This window comes from Heterodontus francisci, chromosome 15 (genome assembly GCF_036365525.1).
Source record: "Heterodontus francisci isolate sHetFra1 chromosome 15, sHetFra1.hap1, whole genome shotgun sequence".
NCBI lineage: Eukaryota > Metazoa > Chordata > Chondrichthyes > Heterodontiformes > Heterodontidae > Heterodontus > Heterodontus francisci.
Window position 1 is genome coordinate 864,702 of NC_090385.1, and position 25,751 is coordinate 890,452.

At 46.6% G+C, this 25,751-nt stretch overlaps 1 protein-coding gene across 1 annotated transcript in view; it reads right to left on the reverse strand.

Moving 5' to 3' along the window:
• Nucleotides 1-542: 542 nt before the first annotated feature.
• The window catches only part of LOC137377458 (calcium-binding protein 39-like), a 147,932-nt gene continuing 122,723 nt past the window's right edge, over nucleotides 543-25,751 (reverse strand). Inside the window, exons 5-9 of the mRNA XM_068047050.1 lie at nucleotides 19,731-19,899; nucleotides 19,583-19,642; nucleotides 19,413-19,478; nucleotides 8,585-8,728; nucleotides 543-731 (exon numbers count right to left, since the gene is read on the reverse strand). Coding sequence (XP_067903151.1) covers nucleotides 543-731; nucleotides 8,585-8,728; nucleotides 19,413-19,478; nucleotides 19,583-19,642; nucleotides 19,731-19,899 — 628 coding nt within the window. The remainder of the gene's footprint in view (nucleotides 732-8,584; nucleotides 8,729-19,412; nucleotides 19,479-19,582; nucleotides 19,643-19,730; nucleotides 19,900-25,751) is intronic.

Below are 25,751 nucleotides of genomic sequence, written 5' to 3' on the forward strand. Positions count from 1 at the left end.
ACGGGTTTGGAATGTGCTGTCGAGTTTTGGAATGGTGGTGGATTTTGTGAAGTGAATATATACACCTCAAGTACATTTATCTGCGAGGCATTTTCTACTAAAATTAGTACATGTGGCTAAAACTATGTCACTGTAGCCTCACCGGTGGCGGGACAGGGATTTTTATTGCACAACACTGGTTTCAGAGAAGCAAACAACTCAAGTATTTCAAAATGTGTGTGTTATGCACTTCCTCGTCTCGCTGCAGATTTAAGTTTAAGCAATAGATTGTCATTCACAGTAAGTTGCCCATTCAATGACTTGAGCTACGTAATATAAACAATGTAATGATGGTGTACCATACCAATGTGCACACATCTGTGGATTCAGTTTCAATGTGAACCTAGCTGTGCAAAAAACTATTATTTTACAATAAAGCAGCAGTTCAGATCACAAACAAGAAAACATTTATCTGGAGTGAAATTACACAGCTTCAGTCCTTACATTGATGATATTGCCCTGCACCTTCAGACCTTTACTGCAATTAAAAGTGGGAAACCAAGTTAACTGTTTACTGCTGCAGGTCTTTTTAAATCGCGTATCTGCTTAATCAAATAGGTCTTTTCATCACAGAACTGTTCATCGTCTGTCCGATCAGACTGAAACTTGCTGAGGAACTCAGTCAGTTTACTTTGATTCTTTAACAGGATATCCAAGACTGGTTGGGTTTTGTTGGGATTCGCCACAAAAACCTGTTGGGACAAAGCAAATGACTACAATTAGTAAAATAGCAACACAGCATTTATATAAAGTACAACTTAGTTGTGTTACGACCAGGTGAGAAAGGTGTCTATGGGACCCTCTCAGCCTTCATCTGGTCTTATCGTAACAGGTAACTGCATTTGCTGGCCCCCGCCAAGCCCACGATATTCATCACAGGGGCTCATTTCCAAAGAGGCTGCATGCCACCCTGCACCCCCCCCCCCCTCAAATATTACAAGGGGAGAGGCAGGATGCAGGATATTTGGCACAGCGAGAGTCTCTGACAGCTGTACAGCAGGTGCTGGGGCCCTATTTTAAATGCCCTAGCACCTGTTTCCTGACAGCTGTCAAAGAAATACATTCCTGACTGCTGAAAAGTGGAGCTGCTGTCAATCTGGCAGCAAAGCAGAAAGTGCTGCAGAAATCCAGCAGGTCAGGCAACATCTGTGGAGAGAGAAGCAGAGTTAACTTGTCCAAGTTCACAGACCTGAAAGTTAACTCTGCTTCTCTCTCCACAGATGCTGCCTGACCTGCTGAGTGACCCCAGCACTTCCTGCTTTGCTGCCACATACTTACCCTGCTGTATCCCAGTGTCCTGTGAAGTTGTGATCCTCTTCTTCCACTCAAGTGTAACATTTCTTCTTGTAGGCGTACCGCACCTGGGTGAATAATCTTAAATTTGCACATTCCAGGACGTGAGACTTAAATAGACCATAAAAGATATTACAGAGGTTTATAGAGAACACACTGACACAAATCAGAATGCACGGGTGTCACAGCAATGTAAATACGTCTTTCACTAAATGTTCCTCACCAACATGCGTGTCCTTATCTCTGTGTGAATGATGTGTGCCAGCATGTAGCGCCAATGTCACATCCCTTTGCACCGTTGGCCCTTCAGGAGAGCCAACGTATGCAATAACATCATTGCCATGCCACCATTACTCATGAGCGTCTCCACGGATGCAGTGACATAGACATTGGCTCAGTCAGCTGGCACACATCATCGCCTCTGACACTGGTGCTCTGACATCCGATGGCATGTCATGTGGGGCCCGCAGATGCACGGCAAACGTAATGGCGAGCTCCCCTTGGGGGCCGCTGCTCATGACCAGGGGCCTGTACGTGGATTGCACCTGCCTGTTTATATTGCCTCTGGCACATTCGGATCCTCATGAGCAGAGGATCACACAATGTAAGATGAGCCATATCTATATCCATGTGATAAATAAAGTTGATCCCTTCATGATCCTAACAGGGCAGGGATTGGTGTTGACGGGTACATCAGCTGCTTTTCTGGATCAAACTATATGGTGTGCCATGGCATTGCCCATCTTGGCCAACACTGAGTGACACAGCATGACCACATCAAGATACTACCAGCTGAATCGATTGTCCCCACCATCCATACAACCTTAATGCTCCTGCCCTTTCTGGCATCCTCCCCACACACAGGGTGCCTAGTGTGCCATTGCTCCCTCACAAACACGAACAAACACAGCATACACTGTTAGTGGAGGGATGGTACAAAGTACATCCCTTCATGCCAGCAGAGCTTTCCCACCAGTAATCCCAGACCCCTTCCCTTGAAGAATGCAGGGTGAGACCCCTGTGTATCCTCCCCACCCTCCTCCCTTTACGAATGCAGGGTGAGACCCCTGTGTATCTCCCCTCCCTCCTCCCTTTAGGTATGCCGCACCGAGGTCCTGCCGCCGCGGGAGGGCTCTTCTCGACATCGCGGATTGAGGCGGGCCTCTCCCCGCAGCATTTTACTGGCCCCCGCACCGTGACCGGCGGCATTGAGGGGCCAGTGAAATTCAGCCAATTGTGTTTTTAGCTCCCCCTTGGTGAATCCTTGTTCACCGCTTTCTAATTATAAGGCAAAGAAACCAGTACAAACAGGCTTTCTTAGATTTAAAGAAGAAAAATTGAAATTTATTAAACTTAAACTCTAATTTGGTTAACGCCTCTGGATACACAACGTGTCCATGCAAGTATGCATACGCGATACACACATGCAAATCAAAACAGAAAAGAGCAGAAGAAAAATAAAGTGGAAAAGTTTGAGGCAATATCTGAAGAGTTGTTGTTATGGTTCTTCGAGCTCACAAGTGTAGTGTCTCCCACCCATCCTCCTCCTATAACCAAAAAAAAAGGCCTCTTGTGTGGAGGGTTTGGTAAGGTAAGGTTTTCCTTTTTTTAAAATCTCTGTTTAGTGCAGAGGGGATGGAAGCTAGGGAAGTTGCATGCTCCTCTTGCAGGATGTGGGAGGTAAGGGTCACCACTGGTGTCCCTGCTGACTTCACCTGTGAGAAGTGCACCCAACTCCAGCTCCTCGCAGACCGCGTTAGGGAACTGGAGCTGGAGCTGGATGAACTTCAGATCATTCAGGATGCTGAGGGGGTGATAGCGAGCAGTTATAGGGAAGTAGTGACACCTAAGTTACAGGATAAAGGTAGCTGGGTGACCGTCAGGGGAGGGAAAGGGAATAGGCGCACAGTGCAGGGATCCCCTGTGGCCGTCCCCCTCAATAATAAGTATACCGTTTTGGATACGGTTGGGGGGGGGGAACGACCTACCAGGGGAAAGCCACATTGGCCAGGTCTCTGGCACTGAGCCTGGCCCAGTGGCTCAGAAGGGAAGGGGGGAGAATAGGAGAGCGATAGTGATAGGAGATTCAATGGTTAGAGGAACAGACAGGAGATTCTGTGGTCGCGAACGAGAGTCCCGGATGGTATGTTGCCTCCCGGGTGCCAGGGTCAGGGATGTCTCGGATCGAGTCTACAGGATTCTTTAGGGGGAGGGGGAGCAGCCAGAGGTCGTGGTACATATCGGTACCAATGACATAGCTAGGAAAAGGGATGAGGACCTGAAAAGCGAATATAAGGAGTTAGGTTGGAAGCTGAAATGCAGGACGAGCAGAGCAGTAATCTCCGGATTGATACCGGTGCCACGTGCTAATGAGGCTAGAAACAGGGAGCGAGTGCAGCTGAACTGGTGGCTACAGAACTGGTGCAGGAGGGAGGGATTCAGATATGTAGATCATTGGGATACCTTCTGGGGAAGGTGGGACCTGTACAAGAAGGACGGGTTGCATCTGAACTGGAGGAGCACCAATATCCTGGGCGGGAGGTATGCTAGAGTTCTTCGGGAGGGTTTAAACTAGTTTGGCAGAGGGATGGGAACCGGAGCTACGGATCAGTGGATGGGGTAGCTGTTGAACAGGCAGATACAGAGCGCAGAGAGTCTGTGAGGAAGGTTAGACAGTTAACAGGGCAAAGTTGCAGCCAGTATGATGGGTTGAAGTGTGTCTATTTTAACGCAAGAAGTGTCAGGAATAAGGGTGATGAACTTAGAGCATGGATCAGTACTTGGAGTTACGATGTTGTGGCCATTACGGAGACGTGGATATCACAGGGGCAGGAATGGATGTTGGATGTTCCGGGGTTTAGATGTTTCAAAAGGAATAGGGAGGGAGGTAAAAGAGGTGGGGGAGTGGCATTGCAAATCAGGGATAGTATCACAGCTGCAGAAAGGGAGGTCGTCGAGGAGGGTTTGTCGACTGAGTCATTCTGGGTGGAAGTCAGAAACAGGAAAGGAGCAGTCACTTTGTTGGGAGTTTTCTATAGACCCCCCAATAGCAACAGAGACATGGAGGAACAGATTGGGAGGCAGATTTTGGAAAGGTGCAGAAGTAACAGGGTTGTTGTCATGGGTGACTTCAACTTCCCTAATATTGATTGGAACCTCCTTAGTGCAAAGAGTTTGGACGGAGCAGTTTTTGGCAGGTGTGTCCAGGAAGGTTTCCTGACTCAATATGTAGATAGGCCGACTAGAGGGCAGGCTATGTTGGACTTGGTGCTTGGCAACGAACCAGGCCAGGTGGCAGATCTCTCGGTGGGAGAGCATTTCGGTGATAGTGATCACAACTCCCTGACCTTTACTATAGTCATGGAGAGGGACAGGAGCAGACGGGATGGGAAAATATTTAATTGTGGGAGGGGGAATTACAATGCTATTAGGCAGGAACTGGGGAGCATAAATTGGGAACAGATGTTCTCAGGGAAATGCACGACAGAAATGTGGAGGTTGTTTAGGGAGCACTTGCTGCGACTGCTGGATAGGTTTGTCCCGATGAGGCAAGGAAGGGATGGTAGGGTGAAGGAACCTTGGATAACAAGAGATGTGGAACAGCTAGTCAAGAGGAAGAAGGAAGCTTACTTAAGGTTGAGGAAGCAAGGATCAGACAGGGCTCTAGAGGGTTACAAGGTAGCCAGGAAGGAACAGAAGAATGGACTTAGGGGAGGTCCTAAATGAATACTTTGCTTCAGTATTCACTAGTGAGAGGGACCTGGTCGTTTGTGAGGACAGTGTGGAACAGGATGATATGCTCGAACAGGTTGAGGTTAAGAGGGAGGATGTGCTGGAAATTTTGAATGATATGAGGACAGATAATTCCCTGGGGCCAGACGGGATATACCCAAGGTTATTACGGGAAGAGATTGCTGCGCCTTTGGCGATGATCTTTGCGTCTTCACTGTCCACTGGAGTAGTACCGGATGATTGGAGGGTGGCAAATGTTGTTCCCTTGTTCAAGAAAGGGAATAGGGATAACCCTGGGAATTATAGACCAGTCAGTCTTACGTCGGTAGTGGGCAAATTATTGGAGAAGATTCTGAGAGACAAGATTTATGATTATTTGGAAAAGCATGGTTTGATTAGAGATAGTCAGCATGGCTTTGTAAGGGGCAGGTCATGCCTCACAAGCCTTATTGAATTCTTTGAAGATATGACAAAACACATTGATGAAGGAAGAGCAGTGGATGTGGTGTATATGGATTTTAGCAAGGCATTTGATAAGGTTCCCCATGGTAGGCTCATTCAGAAAGTAAAGGAGGCATGGGATACAGGGAAAGTTGGCTGTCTGGATCCAAAATTGGCTGGCCCATAGAAGTCAGAGGGTGGTAGTAGATGGAAAGTATTCAGCATGGAGCTCGGTGACCAGTGGTGTTCCATAAGGATCTGTTCTGGGACCTCTGCTCTTTGTGATTTTTACAAATGACTTGGATGAGGAAGTGGAAGGCTGGGTTAGCAAGTTTGTCAATGACACGAAGGTTGCTGGAGTTGTGGATAGTGTGGAAGGCTGTTGTAGGTTGCAACGGGACATTGACAGGATGCAGAGCTGGGCTGAGAAGTGGCAGATGGAGTTCAACCTGGAAAAGTGTGAAGTGATTCATTTTGGAAGGTCGAATTTGAATGCGGAATACATGCTTAAAGACAGGATTCTTGGTAGTGTGGAGGAACAGAGGGATCCTGGGGTCCATGTCCATAGATCGCTCAAAGTTGCCACCCAAGTTCATAGGGTTGTTAAGAAGGCGTATGGTGTGTTGGCTTTCATTAACAGGGGGATTGAGTTTAAGAGCCGCGAGGTTATGCTGCAGCTCTATAAGGCCCTGGTTCGACCACACTTGGAATATTGTGTTCAGTTCTTGTCGCCTCACTATAGAAAGGATGTGGAAGCTTTAGAGAGGGTGCAGAGGAGATTTACCAGGATGCTGCCTGGACTGGAGGGCATGTCCTACGAAGAAAGATTGAGGGAGCTAGGGCTTTTCTCATTGGAGCGAAGAAGGATGAGAGGTGACTTGATAGAAGGGTACAAGATGATGAGAGGCATCGATAGAGTGGATAGCCAGAGACTTTTTCCCAGGGTGGAAAGGGCTATCACCAGGGGGCATAATTTTAAGGTGATTGGAGGAAGGTTTCGGGGAGATGTCAGAGGTAGGTTCTTTACACAGAGAGTGGTGGGTGCGTGGAATGCGCTGCCAGCGGTGGTAGTAGAAGCAGATACATTAGGGGCATTTAAGCGACTCTTGGATAGGTACATGGATGATAGTAGAATGAAGGGTAGGTAGGTAGTTTGATCTTAGAGTAGGTTAAAGGTTCGGCACAACATCGTGGGCCGAAGGGCCTGTACTGTGCTGTACTGTTCCATGTTCTATGTTAAAGTCCTTGATTGTAGGTAGATCTTGCTTTTCATTGGGGCCCAATATACTTCTTAAACCTTATTCGCTCTTGGAGACTTTTCTCTCTAGGGATTCATGTGTCTTCAGTGGATTCAGAGGCTTGTGAGAAAGAGATGGGAACAGACAGGAAAGATCTCAGTCTGGGAGCAAACAGACCTTCTCAGTTCAAACTGTTTGTACAATTCAAAAGATCCCAGGTTGCCGAGCAGGTTAGTCATGTGACTAACTGGTCTGACCGCATCTTGGCTCTGTGGATTGTATCACCTTAGCAGTCTCTGGAATGCTCCTTTTACACACAATACCTGGTGATCAAGGTCCATTGTGGGTTGAATGTGTCAGGGAATGGTCCTTTGAGCTTTAAATCACCGTCTGTTAATATGCAACTATCTTTTCCAGCCACGACTGATCTGTTTAACAAGTCCTTTCTTCACTCCAGTAATAGTTTAAAATCAATGGTCATGACAAAATTAATGTGCCTCATTCTTGGCAGGTGGGGGCCGAGCGTGACAATCGGAAAGTCACAAACTTTGCTGCAGTTCAGTAACGACTGATAACCTTTCTGACAGAAACTGGTTACATGTTTATTTGTTTATAGAGACATTGCTGGATCGGGGGAGGGCATCTAATCTGCACAGGGCCAAGAGATGCCAGGGCACCTGACAGCCTGACCCAAGCCCCGATAGTCATGAGCCCCAGTTACTGTTATTACTGGAATTATAACTTTAAACCACAAAAATAAGCATAAAATATAATTCTCCTTTTGTCTTAGTTTTGACTTTAATTTTACTTTTTCCTATTCAATCAAACATCCTCTACCCCAACCTTCAATTGTTTCAAATAACCTAAATTACTTTCCTTGTTTGTTTCCTTTCGCCTCCTGAATTCTGTTTCCAATTCTGGAGGAGGCAGAAATTTCCGACGATTTAGGTTTGACTGCATTAAAACCCATGTTTCCAGTTGAGCAATAGCCTGTCTGAATATTGATGTGCAGTCAGGTCACTGATCAGGGTAGAGGTCACTCTCCCCAATCCAGGGATACTGACCCCACCTCAGATCAGCCAAATCACACACTGACTGTGCAATCGAGACTCAAACCTTCCTGGTTTAACCGCACTGGGCCAGACGAATGACCAGATCCCATTGCTTTCAATTGATTCAAACAGATGAGACCACAGGTCCTTGCATTTGTGCAAAAGGATGTCATGAAAATGGGAATAAATTAGTCTTGTAGTCTTATGGAATTCTGTTGGCAAAGACTTTATCAGAGGATTTTTGCTCCTTTAATACTTAGAATCATAAAATGGTTACAGCACAGGAGGAGACCTTTCAGTCTGTGCCAGCTCCCTGCAACAACAACTTACCTAGTCCCACTCACCTGCCTTTCCCCAGTAGCCCTGCAATTTTTTTTCTCTTCAGATAATTCTCCAGTTCTCTTTTGAAGGCCTTTATTGAATCTACCTCCAGCACTCTCAGGCAGTGCATTCCAGATCCTAACCACTCGCTGCATAAAAAAGTTTTTCCTCATGTTGCCATTGCTACTTTTGCCAATCACCTTAATTAGGTGCCCTCTGGTTCTTGACCCTTCCACCAATGGGAATAGTTTCTCCCTATCGAATCTGGCTAGACCCCTCATCATTTTAAAGAAATATTACAGATATGATCTCCTTTTCATCACTTTTTAATCAAATTATTGTATGTTTTCAAATGAAGGTTTGCATGATCCACTTGCTCAGGAATATGAAACCAATGAAATTACATTATCAAAACCATGTTCTTTCAGTCAATGCTAGAATGAGGTTATGAGGGGGAAAATATTTTACCTTAAACACATGAAAAGCTTCAAACTGGATATTTCTGCTTTTGTCTCTGAGTAAATTCATCATGAGTTTCAGATTTTCTGGTTTACTGATGTACTTTGACATGATATTGTAATTATGCCTATCCAGCAGTAATTCCCCGAGAAGCTTTAGATAAAGAGAAGCATAGTGGTTATGTTACTGCACTAATAACAATCCAGAGACCTGGGCTAATGATCCAAAAACATAAGTTCAAATCCCACTGTGGCAGCTGGGGAATTTAAAATCATTTAATTAAATAAATCTGAAATAAGAAGTGAGTCTCAGTAATGGTGACCATTACTATCATCGATTGTCGTAAAAGCTCATCTGGTTCACTAATGTTCTTTAAGGAAGGAAAACTGCCGTCCTTACCCGACATGTGACTCCAGATCCACAGCAATATGGTTGACCCTTAACTGCCCTCTGAAACTGTCCTTGACAAACACATCTGCAGGAAGTGTCACCAGCTGCAGAAGTTTGAGCTCCGGGTTTCGGAACTCGAGCGGATTCACTGTGGTGCATCCGCAAGGCAGAGAATTACGTGGATAGCACATGTCAGGAGGTAGTCACCCCGGAGCTTAAGAGAACGCAGGCAGAGAGGGACTGGGTGGCTGCCAGACAGACCAGAAGGTCAAGGCAGGTAGTGCAGGAGACCCGGAGAACGTCCCACTTTCTAACCAGTATTCAGTTCTGAGTACCGACTGGAGAGAGGGTTCCTCTGGAGAATGCACCGAGATTCATGACCAGAGCACCATGAGTGGCTCAGCTGTGCAGGGAGGGAGGAGAAAAGACAAGGCAGCAATAGTGGTAGGGGATTCTATAGTTAGGGGAACAGATAGGCGTTACTGTGGTCGCAGACGTGATTCCAGGATGGTATGTTGCCTCCCTGGTGCAAGGGTCATGGATATCACCGAGCGGCTACAGGGCATTCTGGAGAGCGAGGGTGCACAGCCAGAGATTGTGGTCCACAGTGGTACCAACGATATAGGAAGGAGGAGGGATGAGGTCTTGCAGGCTGAGTTTAGGGAGTTAGGAAAGAGATTAGCAAGCAGGACTTCAAGGGTACTAATCTCTGCATTACCCCCAAGGCCACGTGCTAGTGACTATAGAAATAGGAGAATTCCTCAGATGAATGCGTGGCTGGAGAGATGGTGTCGGAGGGATGGCTTCAGATTTCTGGGCCATTCGACCAGTTCTGGGGAAGGTGGGACCTGTACAAACTGGACAGTCTACACCTGAACAGGACTGGGGATGGTTTAAACCAGTTTTGCAGGGGGATGGGAACCTGAGGGCAGTTTCAGATAGGATAATTTCAGGCCAGGGAACGGAAGGCAGAAAATTAGTGAGTGACTCGGAAAGACTGAAGAAGCAAAGGTTAAAAAGTGTGCAGCGCAGGAATTTGGCAGTGTTAAAAAGTATTTATTTAAATGCAAGGAGTATAGTAAATAAAGCCGATGAGCTGAGAGCACAGATAGACATATGGCAATACAATATTGTTGCTATAATGGAAACTTGGCTTAAAGTGGAGCAAGAATGGAAGCTCAACATCCCTGGATATAGAGTTCTCAGGTGGGATAGAGAGGGGGATAAAAAAGGAGGGTGTGCAGCCTTATTGGTAAAGGAATCAATAACAGCTGTGAGGAGAGATGATATGCTAAATGAATCATCAAATGAGGCCATATGGGTGGTGATCAGAAATAAAAAAGGGGCAGCCACACTACTAGGAGTGTACTATAGACCCCCAAATAGTGAGAGGGAGATAGAGGAACAAATATGTAGGCAAATTTCTGAGTGTAAAAACTATAGTGCAATAATAGTTGGGAATTTCAACTACCATAATATCAACTGGGATACAAACAGTGTGAAGGGCACAGAGGGCACAAAATTCTTGAACTGCATTCAAGAGAACTTTTTTAGCCAGCACGTAAAAAGCCCAATGAGAGGGGGCGCAATTCTACATTTACTCTTCGGTATTGAAGCTGGGCAAGTGGATGCAGTAGCAGTGGGTGACCATTTTGGAGATAGTGATCATAATGTGTTCGTTTTAGCATAATCATGGAAAAGAACAAAGATAAGACAGGAGTCAAAGTTCTAAATTGGGGAAGACAAATTTTACGAAACTGAGAGGCGATCTGGCGAAAGTGGACTGGATATCGCTGCCTGAAGGAAAATCAGTTGCAAACCAGCATTCAAAAGCGAAATTCTACAGGCACAGTGTAGCAAGTCCCCACAAAGATAAAGGGTGGTATGGCCAAATCTAGAGCCCCTGGTTATCTAGAGACTTGCAGGGTATGTTGAAGCAGAAAAAGAAAGCTTATGACAATCACAAAAAACTTAATACTTTAGAAAGCCTAGAGGAGTATAGAAAGTGCAGGGGTGAAGTAAAAAAGGAAATTAGAAAAGCAAAGAGAGGAAAACCCAAAGATGTTTTATCAGTACTTCAAGAGCAAGAGGATAACTAAGGAAAGGGGAGGGTCTATCAGAGATGTACAAGGGAACTTACACGTGGATGCAGATGATGTGGGCAGGGTTCTTAATGAGTTTTTTGCCTCTGTCTTCACAAAGGAGAGGGATGATGCACACATTGTAGTAAAAGAGGAGGAGTGTGAAATATTAGATAGGATTAGCATAATGAGAGAGGAAGTACTAAAGGGTCTGACATCCTTGAAAGTGGATAAATCACCAGGGCCGGATGGATTGCATCCCAGGTTATTAAAGGAAGCCAGAGAGGAAATAACGGATGCGCTGAGAATCATCTTCAAATCCTCACTGGATACTGGTGAGGTACCAGAGGATTAGAGGTCTGCGAACGTTATACCATTGTTTAAAAAGGGTGTGAGGGATAGGCCAAACAATTATATGCTGGTCAGTCTGACCTCGGTGGTGGGTAAATTATCAGAATAATTATTAGAATATTAGAATTTTTTTTTTAAGGACTTCAGATTGAAGTGGGTAGAACAAGGCCCCGAGTATAATTAGTATTTTTTAATTAAGGGAGTAGCTAATTAACCAAAGGGTAAGTCATGACAGGAGAGTTCATCCCCGTGATATGCTCCTCCTGCGCTATGTGGGAAATCGGGGATGCTTCCAGTGTCCCTGACGACCATGTGTGCAGGAAGTGTATTCATCTGCAGCTACTGACTACCCACATTACGGAGCTGGAGCTGCGGGTGGATTCACTGTGGAGCATCCGTGATGCTGGGGAAGTCGTGGATAGCACGTTTAGAGAGGTGGTCACACTGCAGGTAATGGCGACACAGGCAGAAAAGAGATGGGTGACCACCAGATGGAGTAGTAGGCGCAGGCAGGTAATGCAGGAGTCCCCTGTGGCCATCCCCCTCTCAAACAGATATACCGCTTTGGATACTGTTGGGGGGGATGACCTCCCAGGGGAAAGCAGCAACAGCCAAGTTCATGGCACCACAGAGGGCTCTGCTGCACAGTAGGGGAGGAAAAGGGTTGTAAGAGCTATAGTGATAGGGGATTCTATCGTGAGGGGTGCAGATAGGCGTTTCTGTGGCCACAAACGAGACTCCAGGATGGTATGTTGCCTCCCTGGTGCTAGGGTCAAGGATGTCTCGGAGCAGCTGCAGGACATCCTGAAAGGAGAGGGTGAGCAGCCAGAGTTCGTGGTCCACATTGGTACTAACGACATAGGCAGGAAAAGAGATGAGGTCCTGCAAAGTGAATATAGGGAGTTAGGTAGAAGGTTAAAAAGCAGGACCCCTAGGGTTGTAATCTCAGGATTACTCCCTGTGCCACGTGCTAGTGAGGATAGGAATAGGAGGATTAGGCAAATGAATGCGTGGCTGAAGAGCTGGTGTAGGTGGGAGGGCTTCAGCTACTTGGATCATTGGGATCTCTTCTGGTGCAGAGGTGACCTGTACAAGAAGGACGAGTTGCATCTAAACTGGAGGGGGACCAATATCCTTGCGGGGAGGTTTGCTAGTACTACTCGGGAGGGTTTAAACTAGTCTTGCAGTGGGGTGGGACCCAAAGTAGTAGTCTCTCCGATGAGATAGTTGAGGTAAATGTAGAGGTTAAAGCAAACAAGTCCAGTAGGCAGGCCGGGCAGGGGGAGGACAGGGAGCGTGGAAGGTCTGGTAGGCTAAACTGCATTTACTTTAATGCAAGAAGCCTTACAGGTAAGACAGATGAACTCAGAGCATGGATCGGTACATGGGATTGTGATATTATAGCTATTACGGAAAGATGGTTGAGGGATGGGCAGGACTGGCAGCTCAATGTTCCGAGGTACCGATCTTTCCGGCATGATAGAGGTGGAGGTAAGAGAGAAGGGGGAGTTGCACTATTGATTAGGGAGGACATCATGGCAGTACTTAGAGAGGATATCCCGGGGGGAATGTCCAGCGAGGCCATATGGGTAGAACTTAGAAATAAGAAAGGGGTGATCACTTTGATGGGATTATACTATAGGCCCCCCAATAGTCAGAGGGAAATGGAGGAGCATATATGTAGGGAAATCACAGATAGGTGTAGAAATTATAGGGTTGTAATAATAGGTGATTTTAACTTCCCTAATATTGACTTGGACTGCCTTAGTGCTAAGGGATCAGATGGGGAAGAATTTGTTAAGTGTGTCCAGCATAGTTTTCTGAAGCAGTATGTGGATGGCCCTACTAGAGAAGGGGCTACACTCGACCTCCTCTTAGGAAATGAGGTTGGGCAGGTGGTTGATGTGTCAGTGGGGAAGCACTTTGGGACCAGTGACCATAACTCTATTAGCTTCAAGGTAGTTATGGAAAAGGATAGGACTGGTCCTCAGGTTGAAGTCCTAAATTGGGGGAAGGCTAATTTCGAAGGCATCAGACAGGAACTCTCAAAAGTTGAATGGGAGAGGCTGTTTGCAGGTAAAGGGACGTCTGGCAAGTGGGAGGCTTTTAAAAGTGAGATAGGAAGAGTTCAGGGCCGGCATGTTCCTGTTAGATGGAAGTTAGCTGGCAAGTTTAGGGAACCTTGGTTGACGAGGGATATTGAGGGTCTGGTCAGGACAAAGAAGGAGGCATATGTCAGGTATAGGCAGCTGGGATCAAGCGAGTCCCTCGAGGAGTATAGGGGATGTAGGACTACAATTAAGAAGGAAATTAGGAGGGCGAAAAGGGGCCATGAGATTTCCCTGGCAGATAAGATAAAGGAGAATCCTAAAAGATTCTATAAGTATATTAAGAGTAAAAGGGTAGTGAGGGAGAGAGTAGGTCCCCTTAAGGATCAGTGTGGTAACCTATGTGTGGAGCCATGGGAAATGGGCGAGGTCTTAAATGAGTACTTCTCATCTGTATTTACCGTGGAGAAGGTCATGGAAGCTAGTGAGTTCAAGGGAGGGAACAGCGATATCCTGGAGCATATCAACATTACAAAGGAGGAGGTGTTGGAGGTTTTGAAGCGCATTAAGGTGGATAAATCCCCAGGGCCTGACCAGGTGTATCCTAGGATGCTATGGGAAGCAAGGGAGGAGATTGATGGGGCCCTGGCAGAGATTTTTATCCCATCGTTAGCCACGGGTGAGGTACCGGAAGACTGGAGGATAGCTAATGTTGTGCCTTTATTTAAGAAGAGCAGCAGGGATAAGCCAGGGAACTACAGGCCGGTGAGCCTTACATCAGTTTTGGGGAAGTTATTGGAAGGGATTCTGAGAGACAGGATTTATATGCATTTGGAAAGGCAAGGTCTGATTAGGGATAGTCAGCACGGCTTTGTGCGTGGGAAATCATGTCTCACGAATTTGATTGAGTTTTTCGAGGAGGTGATCAAGAGGATTGACGAGGGCAGGGCAATGGACGTTGTCTACATGGACTTTAGCAAGGCCTTTGACAAGGTCCCGCATGGTAGGCTGGTCTGGAAGGTTCGAACACATGGGATCCAGAGTGAGATCGCAAATTGGATACAAAATTGGCTTGGTGATAGAAGGCAGAGGGTGGAAGTGGAGGGTTGTTTTTCAGATTGGAGGCCGGTGACCAGTGGTGTGCCGCAGGGATCGATGCTGGGCCCTCTGTTGTTTGTCATATATATTAATGACTTGGATGTGAATGTAGGGGGCATGATTAGTAAGTTTGCAGATGACAGCAAAATTGGTGGTACAGTGGACAGTGAAGAAGGTTGTCTAAGGTTACAACAGGACATAGATCAACTGGGAAAGGAGTGACAAATGCAATTTAACGCAGACAAGTGTGAAGCGATGAATTTTGGGAAGTTAAACCAGGGCAGGACATATACAGTGAATGGCAGGGCACTGGGGAGTGTTGTTGAGCAGAGAGACTTTGAGGTGCAAGTACATAGTTCCCTGAAAGTGGCAACACAGGTAGACAGGGTGGTGAAGAAGGCGTATAGCATGCTTGCCTTCATCGGCCGAGGCATTGAGTACAAGAGTTGGGACTTCATGTTACAGTTGTACATAATGTTGGTTAGGCCGCATTTGGATTACTGTGTGCAGTTCTGGTCGCCGCACTACAGGAAAGATGTGATTAAGCTAGAGAGGGTGCAGAAAAGATTCAAGTCTGTAGTTCGCTGTTTTTGTTCTTTCCTAAATAATGGGCTTACATTTGCTATTTTCCACTCTGCAGGAACCTTTCCAGAATAAAGAACAAAAAACAGTACAGCACAGGAACAGGCCATTCGGCCCTCCAAGCCTGCGCCGATCTTGATGCCTGCCTAAACGAAAACCTTCTGCACTTCCGGGGTCCGTATCCCTCTATTCCCATCCTATTCATGTATTTGTCAAGATGTCTCTTAAACGTCGCTATCGTACCTGCTTCCACCACCTCCCCCTGGCAGCAAGTTCCAGGCACTCACCACCCTCTGTGTTAAGAACTTGCCTCGCACATCCCCTCTAAACTTTGCCCCTCGCACCTTAAACCTATGTTCCCTAGTAACTGACTCTTCCACCCTGGGAAAAAGCTTCTGACTATCCACTCTGTCCATGCCGCTCATAACTTTGTAAACCTCTATCATGTCGCCCCTCCACCTCTGTCGTTCCAGTGAAAAAAATCCGAGTTTATACAACCTCTCCTCATAGCTAATGCCCTCCAGCCCAGGCAACATCCTAGTAAACCTCTTCTGTACCCTCTCCAAAGCCTCCACGTCCTTCTGGTAGTGTGGCGACCAGAATTGCATGCAGTATTCTAAGTGTGGCCTAACTAAGGTTCTGTACAGCTGCAGCATGACTTGCCAATTTTTATACTCTATGCCCCGACCGATGAAAGCAAGCATGCCATATTCCTTCTTGACTATCTTATCCACCTGCGTTGCCACTTTCAGTGACCTGTGGACCTGTACGCCCAGATCTCTCTGCCTGTCAATACTCCTAAGGGTTCTGCCATTTACTGTATACCTCCCACCTGCATTAGACCTTCCAAAATGCATTACCTCACATTTGTCCGGATTAAACTCCATCTGCCATTTCTCCGCCCAAGTCTCCACCGATCTATATCCTGCTGTATCCTCTGACAATCCTCATCATTATCCGCAACTCCACCAACCTTTGTGTCGTCCGCAAACTTACTAATCAGACCAGCTACATTTTCCTCCAAATCATTTATATATACTACAAACAGCAAAAGTCCCAGCACTGATCCCTGCGGAACACCACTAGTCACATCCCTCCATTCAGAAAAACACCCATCCACTGATACCCTCTGTCTTCTATGACCAAGCCAGTTCTGTATCCATCTTGCAAGCTCACCTCTGATCCCGTGTGACTTCACCTTTTGTACCAGTCTGCCATGAGGGACCTTGTCAAAGGCTTTACTGAAGTCCATATAGATAACATCCACTGCCCTTCCTTCATCAATCATCTTCGTCACTTCCTCAAAAAACTCAATCAAATTAGTAAGACACGACCTCCCCTTCACAAAACCATGCTGTCTCTCGCTAATAAGTTCGTTTGTTTCCAAATGGGAGTAAATCCTGTCCCGAATAATCCTCTCTAATAGTTTCCCTACCACTGACGTAAGGCTCACCGGCCTATAATTTCCTGGATTATCCTTACCACCCTTCTTAAACAAAGGAACAACATTGGCTATTCTCCAGTCCTCTGGGACCTCATCTGTAGCCAATGAGGATGCAAAGATTTCTGTCAAGGCCCCAGCAATTTCCTCCCTTGCCTCCCTCAGTATTCTGGGGTAGATCCCATCAGGCCCTGGGGACTTGCTTTGCAAGACACCCAACACTACCTCCTTTTTGATAATGAGATGACTGAGACTATCTGCACGCCCTTCCCTAGGCTCATCATCCACCAAGTCCTTCTCTTTGGTGAATACTGATGCAAAGTACTCATTTATCACCTCACCCATTTCCTCTGGCTCCACACATAGATTCCCATCTCTGGCCTTGAGTGGGCCAAGAGGTTACCCTCTTGCTCTTTATATATGTATAAAAAGCCTTGGGATTTTCCTTAATCCTGTTTGCCAATGACTTTTCATGACCCCTTTTAGCCCTCCTGACTCCTTGCTTAAGTTCCTTCCTACTGTCTTTATATTCCTCAAGTGCTTCGTCAGTTCCTTGCCTTCCAGCCCTTACAAATGCTTCCTTTTTCTTTTTGACTAGGCTCACAATATCCCGCGTTATCCAAGCTTCCCGAAACTTGCCAAACTTGTCTTTCTTCCTCACAGGAACATGCTGGTCCAGGATTCTAATCAGCTGACGTTTGAAAGACTCCCACATGTCAGATGTTGATTTACCCTCAAACAGCCGCCCCCAATCTAAATTCTTCAGTTCCTGCCTAATATTGTTATAATTAGCCTTCCCCCAATTTAGCACCTTCACCCGAGGACTACTCTTATCCTTATCCACAAGTACCTTAAAACTTATGGAATTATGGTCACTGTTCCCGAAATGCTCCCCTACTGAAACTTCGACCACCTGGCCTGGCTCATTCCCCAATACCAGGTCCAGTACAAGGATGTTGCCTGGTTTGGAGGGCTTTAGTTATAAAGAGAGATTGGATAGGCTGAGTCTGTTTTCCCTGGAGCGAAGGAGGCTGGGACATGATAGAGGTATATAAAATGATGATAGGCATAGATAGGGTAGATAGCCCAGAGTCTGTTTCCCATGGTAGGGGTGACTAAAACTAGAGGGCATAGATTTAAGGTGAGAGGGAGGAGGTTTAAAGGGGATCAAAGGGGTAAATTTTTCACTGAAAGAATTGTGGGTATCTGGAATGAGCTGCCTGAGGAGGTGGTGGAGGCAGGAACAGTAGCAACATTTAAGAGGCATCTGGACAGGTACTTGAATGAGCAAGGCATAGAGGGATATGGAATTAATGCAGGCAGGTGGGATTAGTATAGATAGGCATTATGGTCAGCATGGACGCGGTGGGCCGAAGGGCCTGTTTCGGTGCTGTACGACTCTATGACTCTCATAAATTCTGAGGGACAGGATAAACTGCCACTTAGAAAGGCACGGATTAATCAGGGATAGTCAGGATGGATTTGTTTAGGATTTTACTCACTTAATTGAATTCTGAGGAAATAACAAGGAGGATTGATGAGGGAAGTGCAGTGGATGTGGTCTACATGGATTTTAGTAAGGCATTTGACAAGGTCCTGCATGGCAGACTGGTCAGTAAAATGAAAGCCCATGGGATACAGGGGAATGTGGCAGGTTGGATCCAAAATTGGCTCAGTGACAGGAAGCAAAGGGTAGTAGTCGATGGATATTTTTGTGAATGGAAAGCTGTTTCCAGTGGTGTTACATGGGGCTCAGTGTTGGGTCCCTTGCTGTTTGTGGTATAAATTAATGATTTGGACTTAAATGTGGGAGGCATGATTGGGAATTTTGCAGATGTCACAAAAATTGGTCGTGTAGTTGATAGTGAAGAGGATGGCTGTAGACTCCAGAATGATATCAGTGGTTTGGTTGAGTGGGCGGAAAAGTGGCAAATGGAATTCAATCTGGAGAAGTGTGAGATAATGCACTTGGGGAGGGCAATAAATGGGAGGATATTGAGAGATGTAGAAGAAGTGAGAGACCCTGGAGTGCATATCCACAAGTCTCTAAAGGTGACAGGACAGGTAGATAGAGTGGTGAAGAAGGCATATGGAATACTTTCCTTTATTGGCCGAGGTATAGCATACAAAAGCAGGGATTTGATGCTGGAACTGTATAAAACACTGGTTCGGTCACAGTTGGAGTATTGCATACATTTCTGGTCGCCACATTACAGGAAGGACATAGTTGCTCTGGAGAGAGTGCAGAGGAGATTTATAAGAATGTTGCCAGGACTTGAAAGTTGCAGCTATGAGGAAAGACTGGATAGGCTCGGGTTCTTTTCCTTAGAACAGAGTAGCTGAGGGGTGATGTAATTGAGGTGTACAAAATTATGAGAGGCCTAGATATAGTAGACAGGAAGGACCTGTTTCCCCTAGCAGAGAGGTCAATTACCAGGAAGGGGTGGGGGGCACAGATTTAAGGTGATTGGTAGAAGAATTAGAGGGGAGATGAGGAAAAACCTTTTCACCCAGAGGGTGGTGGGTGTCTGGAATTCACTGCCCAGATCAGTGGTGGAGGCAGAAACCTGCAACTCATTTAAAAGGTACCTGGACATGCACCTGAAGTGCTGTAACCTGCAAGGCTACGGACCAGGTGTTGGAAGGTGGGATTAGATTGGGTGGCTAGTTTTTTTGGCCGGCACAGACACGACGGGCTGAATGGCCTCCTTCTACACTGTAATTTTTCTATGGTTCTAAATGGCCTAGAAAACCTCTCAATTGTACCAACCCATTAAAAAAACTATTATAAGAATAAAACTTACTGCAGCAGTACAGTGAATGTAACTAGAAACGAATTCACATACCTTCAGGCATTGACGCTTGGTCACATAATTTTCAGAATGCAGCAGTTTCTCATATTCAATAAATATCTAAAAGAAATCCATAATTCATGTTTATGCTTTCTAATATTGTATCTATATTGTCTGAGCAGTGCCAAGACCTTTAATAAGAATAAAACATGAAATAAACTTACTCTGTCATAATGTTTTTCTAAAAAATGTGCAGAAACAGGCTTGTGTCGGGTGAGCAAATCCTGAAAATATTTGTGAAACATCAGATATTAGAAAGTTAATAAACCAGTATAATCTACCATAAATACTTATTGAGAAAAGATCACTTACCTTAAATGAAGCAAAAGCATCTGAGGCTATGTCAAAAGTGGACAGTTCTACATATCTGAAGAAGTCATAAAACTGTTCTGAGTAGAGAATTATTTTGGCCAAAGGCTCATGACGAATGCATTCTCGCAACATAATGCCACAATTTAGTGCAATTTCTGGTGTCTCGTATCTATGCAACAGAAGGGGATAGGATTTAAGCGCAGATGTTTCCAAGTACTTTTAATTTTAACACTATGGCCCAGAATTTTCTGAAAAACTTCTGAAACAATCTCCCAAGTATGGGGTAATGGCGACTTCTGGTGCAAAAGATAGAGGAAATTTGTGCTAGTGAGTTAAACCTGTTTTTACACTATTCCTAAATTTCCTTGAGCTTTTACAAAGAACTCCGCAATTCCTTCAGTCCCTCATTAAAGTCACCTGGCATCCATGTAAAAGAGCAACTTGTGCAAATTTCCTGTAGTTCTGAACAGCCTGTAAATTTACACAAGCAAAATTTTGGGGGAAGGAATGGAGGATTTTAGTTACAAGGTTAGGTTGGAAAAACTGGGGTTGTTCTCCTTAGAACAAAGGAGATTGAGGGGAGATTTAATGGAAATGTACAGGATTATGACTGGCTTAGATATGTTAGACAAGAAAAAACAAGGGTGTAACATTTGCAATTCTCCAGTCCTCTGGCACCACCCTGTATCTGAGGAGGATTGGAAGATTATGGTCAGTGCCTCTGCAATTTCTACCCTTACTTCCCTCAGTATCCTCGGATGCATCTGATCCAGTCCTGGTGACTTATGAACTATAAGTACAGACAGCTTTTCTAATGCTTCCTCTTTATCAATTTTTAGCCCATCCAGTATCTCAACTACCTCATCTTTCATTTTGAGTTTGGCAGCATCTTCTTCCTTGGTAAAGACAGATGCAAAGTACTCATTTAACACCTCAGCCGTGCCCTCTGCCTCCATGCGTAAATCCACTTCTTTGTTGCGAATCAGCCCGACTCCTCCTTTTACTATTTATATGCCTATAGAAGACTTTTGGATTTCCTTTTATGTTCCATCTACACTGCATACATTTGCATCATTGGCAAATATGGATAGGTGGCCTTCTATCCCTCCTGTGAGTTGTTAATAAATACTTTGAATAGCTGAGGCCCCAACACAGATTCTTGTTGGACATATCCTGTCAATGAGAGTTCTTTTGGGCCTCCTTATCTCGAGAGACAATGGATACGCGCCTGGAGGTGGTCAGTGGTTTGTGAAGCAGCGCCTGGAGTGGCTATAAAGGCCAATTCTGGAGTGACAGGCTCTTCCACAGGTGCTGCAGAGAAATTTGTTTGTCGGGGCTGTTGCACAGTTGGCTCTCCCCTTGCGCCTCTGTCTTTTTTCCTGCCAACTACTAAGTCTCTTCGACTCGCCACAATTTAGCCCTGTCTTTATGGCTGCCCGCCAGCTCTGGCGAATGCTGGCAACTGACTCCCACGACTTGTGATCAATGTCACACGATTTCATGTCACGTTTGCAGACGTCTTTATAGCGGAGACATGGACGGCCGGTGGGTCTGATACCAGTGGCGAGCTCGCTGTACAATGTGTCTTTGGGGATCCTGCCATCTTCCATGCGGCTCACATGGCCAAGCCATCTCAAGCGCCGCTGACTCAGTAGTGTGTATAAGCTGGGGGTGTTGGCCGCTTCAAGGACTTCTGTGTTGGAGATATAGTCCTGCCACCTGATGCCAAGTATTCTCCGGAGGCAGCGAAGATGGAATGAATTGAGACGTCGCTCTTGGCTGGCATACGTTGTCCAGGCCTCGCTGCCGTAGAGCAAGGTACTGAGGACACAGGCCTGATACACTCGGACTTTTGTGTTCCGTGTCAGTGTGCCATTTTCCCACACTCTCTTGGCCAGTCTGGACATAGCAGTGGAAGCCTTACCCATGCGCTTGTTGATTTCTGCATCTAGAGACAGGTTACTGGTGATAGTTGAGCCTAGGTAGGTGAACTCTTGAACCACTTCCAGAGCGTGGTCGCCAATATTGATGGATGGAGCATTTCTGACATCCTGCCCCATGATGTTCGTTTTCTTGAGGCTGATGGTTAGGCCAAATTCATTGCAGGCAGACGCAAACCTGTCGATGAGACTCTGCAGGCACTCTTCAGTGTGAGATGTTAAAGCAGCATCGTCAGCAAAGAGGAGTTCTCTGATGAGGACTTTCCGTACTTTGGACTTCGCTCTTAGACGGGCAAGGTTGAACAACCTGCCCCCTGATCTTGTGTGGAGGAAAATTCCTTCTTCAGAGGATTTGAACGCATGTGAAAGCAGCAGGGAGAAGAAAATCCCAAAAAGTGTGGGTGCGAGAACACAGCCCTGTTTCACACCACTCAGGATAGGAAAGGGCTCTGATGAGGAGCCACCATGTTGAATTGTGCCTTTCATATTGTCATGGAATGAGGTGATGATACTTAGTAGCTTTGGTGGACATCCGATCTTTTCTAGTAGTCTGAAGAGACCACGTCTGCTGACGAGGTCAAAGGCTTTGGTGAGATCAATGAAAGCAATGTAGAGGGGCATCTGTTGTTCACGGTATTTCTCCTGTATCTGACGAAGGAAGAACAGCATGCCAATGGTCGATCTCTCTGCACGAAAGCCACACTGTGCCTCAGGGTAGACGCGCTCGGCCAGCTTCTGAAGCCTGTTCAGAGCGACTCGAGCAAAGACTTTCCCCACTATGCTGAGCAGGGAGATTCCACGGTAGTTGTTGCAGTCACTGCGGTCACCTTTGTTTTTATAGAGGGTGATGATGTTGGCATCGCGCATGTCCTGGGGTACTGCTCCCTCGTCCCAGCACAGGCATAGCAGTTCATGTAGTGCTGAGAGTATAGCAGGCTTGGCACTCTTGATTATTTCAGGGGTAATGCTGTCCTTCCCAGGGGCTTTTCCGCTGGCTAGGGAGTCAATGGCATCACTGAGTTCCGATTTGGTTGGCTGTATGTCCAGCTCATCCATGACTGGTAGAGGCTGGGCTGCATTGAGGGCAGTCTCAGTGACAGCATTCGCCCTGGAGTACAGTTCTAGGTAGTGCTCAACCCAGCGGTCCATCTGTTTGCGTTGGTCAGTGATTATGTCCCCCGATTTAGATTTGAGGGGGGCGATCTTCTTGATGGTTGGCCCAAGAGCTCTCTTCATGCCATCATACATTCCTCTGATGTTTCCGGTATCTGAGGCCAGCTGAATATGACTGCATAGCTGTTGCCAGTAGTCGTTTGCGCAACGCCTAGCTGTTCTTTGTGCAGTACTTCTGGCTGCTTTAAGTGCTGCGGATGTTAAATCGCTGGGGGCTTTCTTGTAGTTCAACAGTGCAATGCGCTTAGCGGCTGTGACAGGTTCCAGCTCTTCATTATGAGATTGAAACCAGTCTGCATTTCTCTTCGCACTTTTGCCGTAGGTGGTCAAAGCTGACTCATAGATGGCGTCTCTGATGTGGGCCCACTTGGTCTCAGCATCCCCTGTGGGAGTGTTTTGAAGGGCTGTTACAAGTGAATTTAGAAATTTTTGTAACAGCTGTGGGTGAGAAATTCTGTTCGTGTTGATGCGCGGGTGGCCCTTCTGCTTGGAATGATGCAACTTCTTTGGTCTGAGTCTAACCTTGCTGCACACCAGGGAGTGGTCGGTGTCGCAGTCCGCACTGTGGAAGCTGCGTGTGATTTGAAAACTGTTTAAGGCGGCACGCCTTGTGACAATGAGGTCTAGCTGGTGCCAACGACGTGATCTTGGGTGCCTCCATGAAACCTGGTGACAGGGTTTAGTGTGAAAGAACGAGTTGGTGATGCAGAGGTTATGATAGGTACACAACTCAAGCAGTCTCTGCCCGTTCTCATTCATCCTTCCAACGCCATAGCGCCCAAGGCAGGAGGGCCATGAGTCATGGTCGGCCCCAACCCTGGCATTAAAGTCCCCTAGCAGGAATAGGTGTTCGGTGTTGGGGATGCTGCTAATGATGTTATGGAGTTGTTCATAGAACTGGTCTTTAGCTTCAGGTGGGGAGCAGAGTGTTGGAGCGTAGATGCTGAGTAGGTGTACTGGACCAGAGGTGGTGAGCAGTCGGATGGACAGTATGCGTTCCGAGCCATTTGAGGGAGGCTCTATCATGCTGAGCAAGGAGTTTCTGATGGCGAAGCCCACTCCATGCTGTCTTGGTTCTTCAGGATCCCTGCCCTGCCAGAAGAAGGTGTAGTCTTGCTCTGCTAGAGAGCCACTCGCAGGGAGGCGAGTCTCCTGAAGTGCTGCAATGTCCACATTGAATCTACCGAGCTCGTTGTTAATGATGGCGGTCTTCCGAGAATCGTTGATTTGTGTAAGGTCTTCCGACAGGCCAGGACACATAGTTCTGACGTTCCAGCTTGCAAAGCGAAGGGCTGGTACCTTCTTTCCTTTTTTCATGTTGTTTGGTGCGGTGTATCGGTCCACCTTTCGGGCAATGACCCTGAGCTCCAAGCACCCATTGAAGCAGGCAGACTGTGGCGGGACAGAACCTTATTGACCGGGGGCTGCCCGGTTTGAGGCGGGCGGCAGCTGTCCAGTGAGGTGCAATGAGAGTAGCTGCCCACTATCCCTACTCTCTGTCTCCTGCCACTCAACCAATTTCCAACCAGGTCAATATTTTGCCTTCAATTCCATGAGCTTCAACTTTAACTAACAGTCTCTTATGAGGGACTTTATCAAATGCCTTCTGGAAGTCCACATAAATAACATCTGTAGACAGTTCCCTTCAAAAAATTCAATCTGATTCATCAGCTCTGACCTACCCTTTACAAACCTATGCTGGCTCTCCCTGATCAGCTGAAAATTTTCAAGGTGTTCAGTCACCCTATTCTTAATTATAGAATCTAGTAATTTCTGACAACAGGTGTTAGGCTAACTGGTCTATAATTCGCTGGTTTTCCTGTCTCGCCTTTCTTGAATAGAGGAGTTACATGAGCAATCTAAAGGAGCAACTCCCAAATGGTCAGTGCTCCACCAGTGGCTGCAGCATGGCTGGTGGAAGGCTGCTGACTTTCACTGGGGGAGGGTGTAGATGGCCTTGCAGGATGCCCTCAAGCAGTTCTGGGCCTAGAAAGCCTGGCTTTGGACTGCACCACCTCAGCATGAGCAATATTCTGGACTGGCTGAGAGGTGGAGTGACAGTTGTGGGAGCACAAGTGCTGTTATCCTGAGAGAGGACAGCAGGTTCATGCTCCATGGAAACACTTCCACTGCCCTGGGGCAGCACCTCAGCAATCCTAATAATATTCTGAAGCTCAGATTGTTGGACAGCTGTAAAACCCTACAAACCCCTTTGAGCACTGATATTCGCAGCCGTGATGGCAGCAATCTGAGCTTCCACTGCAGCACTGGGATGTTGGGTGGCTTCCGCCTGTGTTGCACTGGAAGCTCAGACATTGGCCACCAGATGCTGCATCAAAGGTTGGCCTGTACGTGCTGTCATAGAATTAGCCACCACTTCCATGCTGGTAATGATGGGCTCTAAGCTCTGCGTGATGTCTTTGCCACGTTGCAGCTGGACTCCTCCAGGATCATTGACAGTGACAGGAGGTTGTCTGACAGGCCTGCCAATGCACCAAGAACCTCAGAGTGCATCATCAACATTCTCCTGTAGGCCACCCTATTGATGTCCTGGCGTCGGGATGCGTGGCAGCCTGCTCTCGGAGGCTCTGCCTGTGCACAGGCAGCTGATGCTATTGCTGGGGACAGAAAGCCTGCCCCCTCCATGTGATTGGGGGGGGGGCAGCCCACCCTGGCTATTTAAACGAACCTCCACGACCTGTGATCCGAGCAGATGGGCCGCCATTGTTTTCGCCCATTGCCGATTTCAGCGGCGCGACTGTAAAATTCAGCCCTTTATGACCCCTTAACAACTTACCTTCCTATCTATCTTTGTGTCATCAGCAAATTTAGTCCCTTCATCCAAATCATTGATATAGACTGAAAATAGTTGGTACTGATCCCTGTGGCACTCCACAAATCACATCCT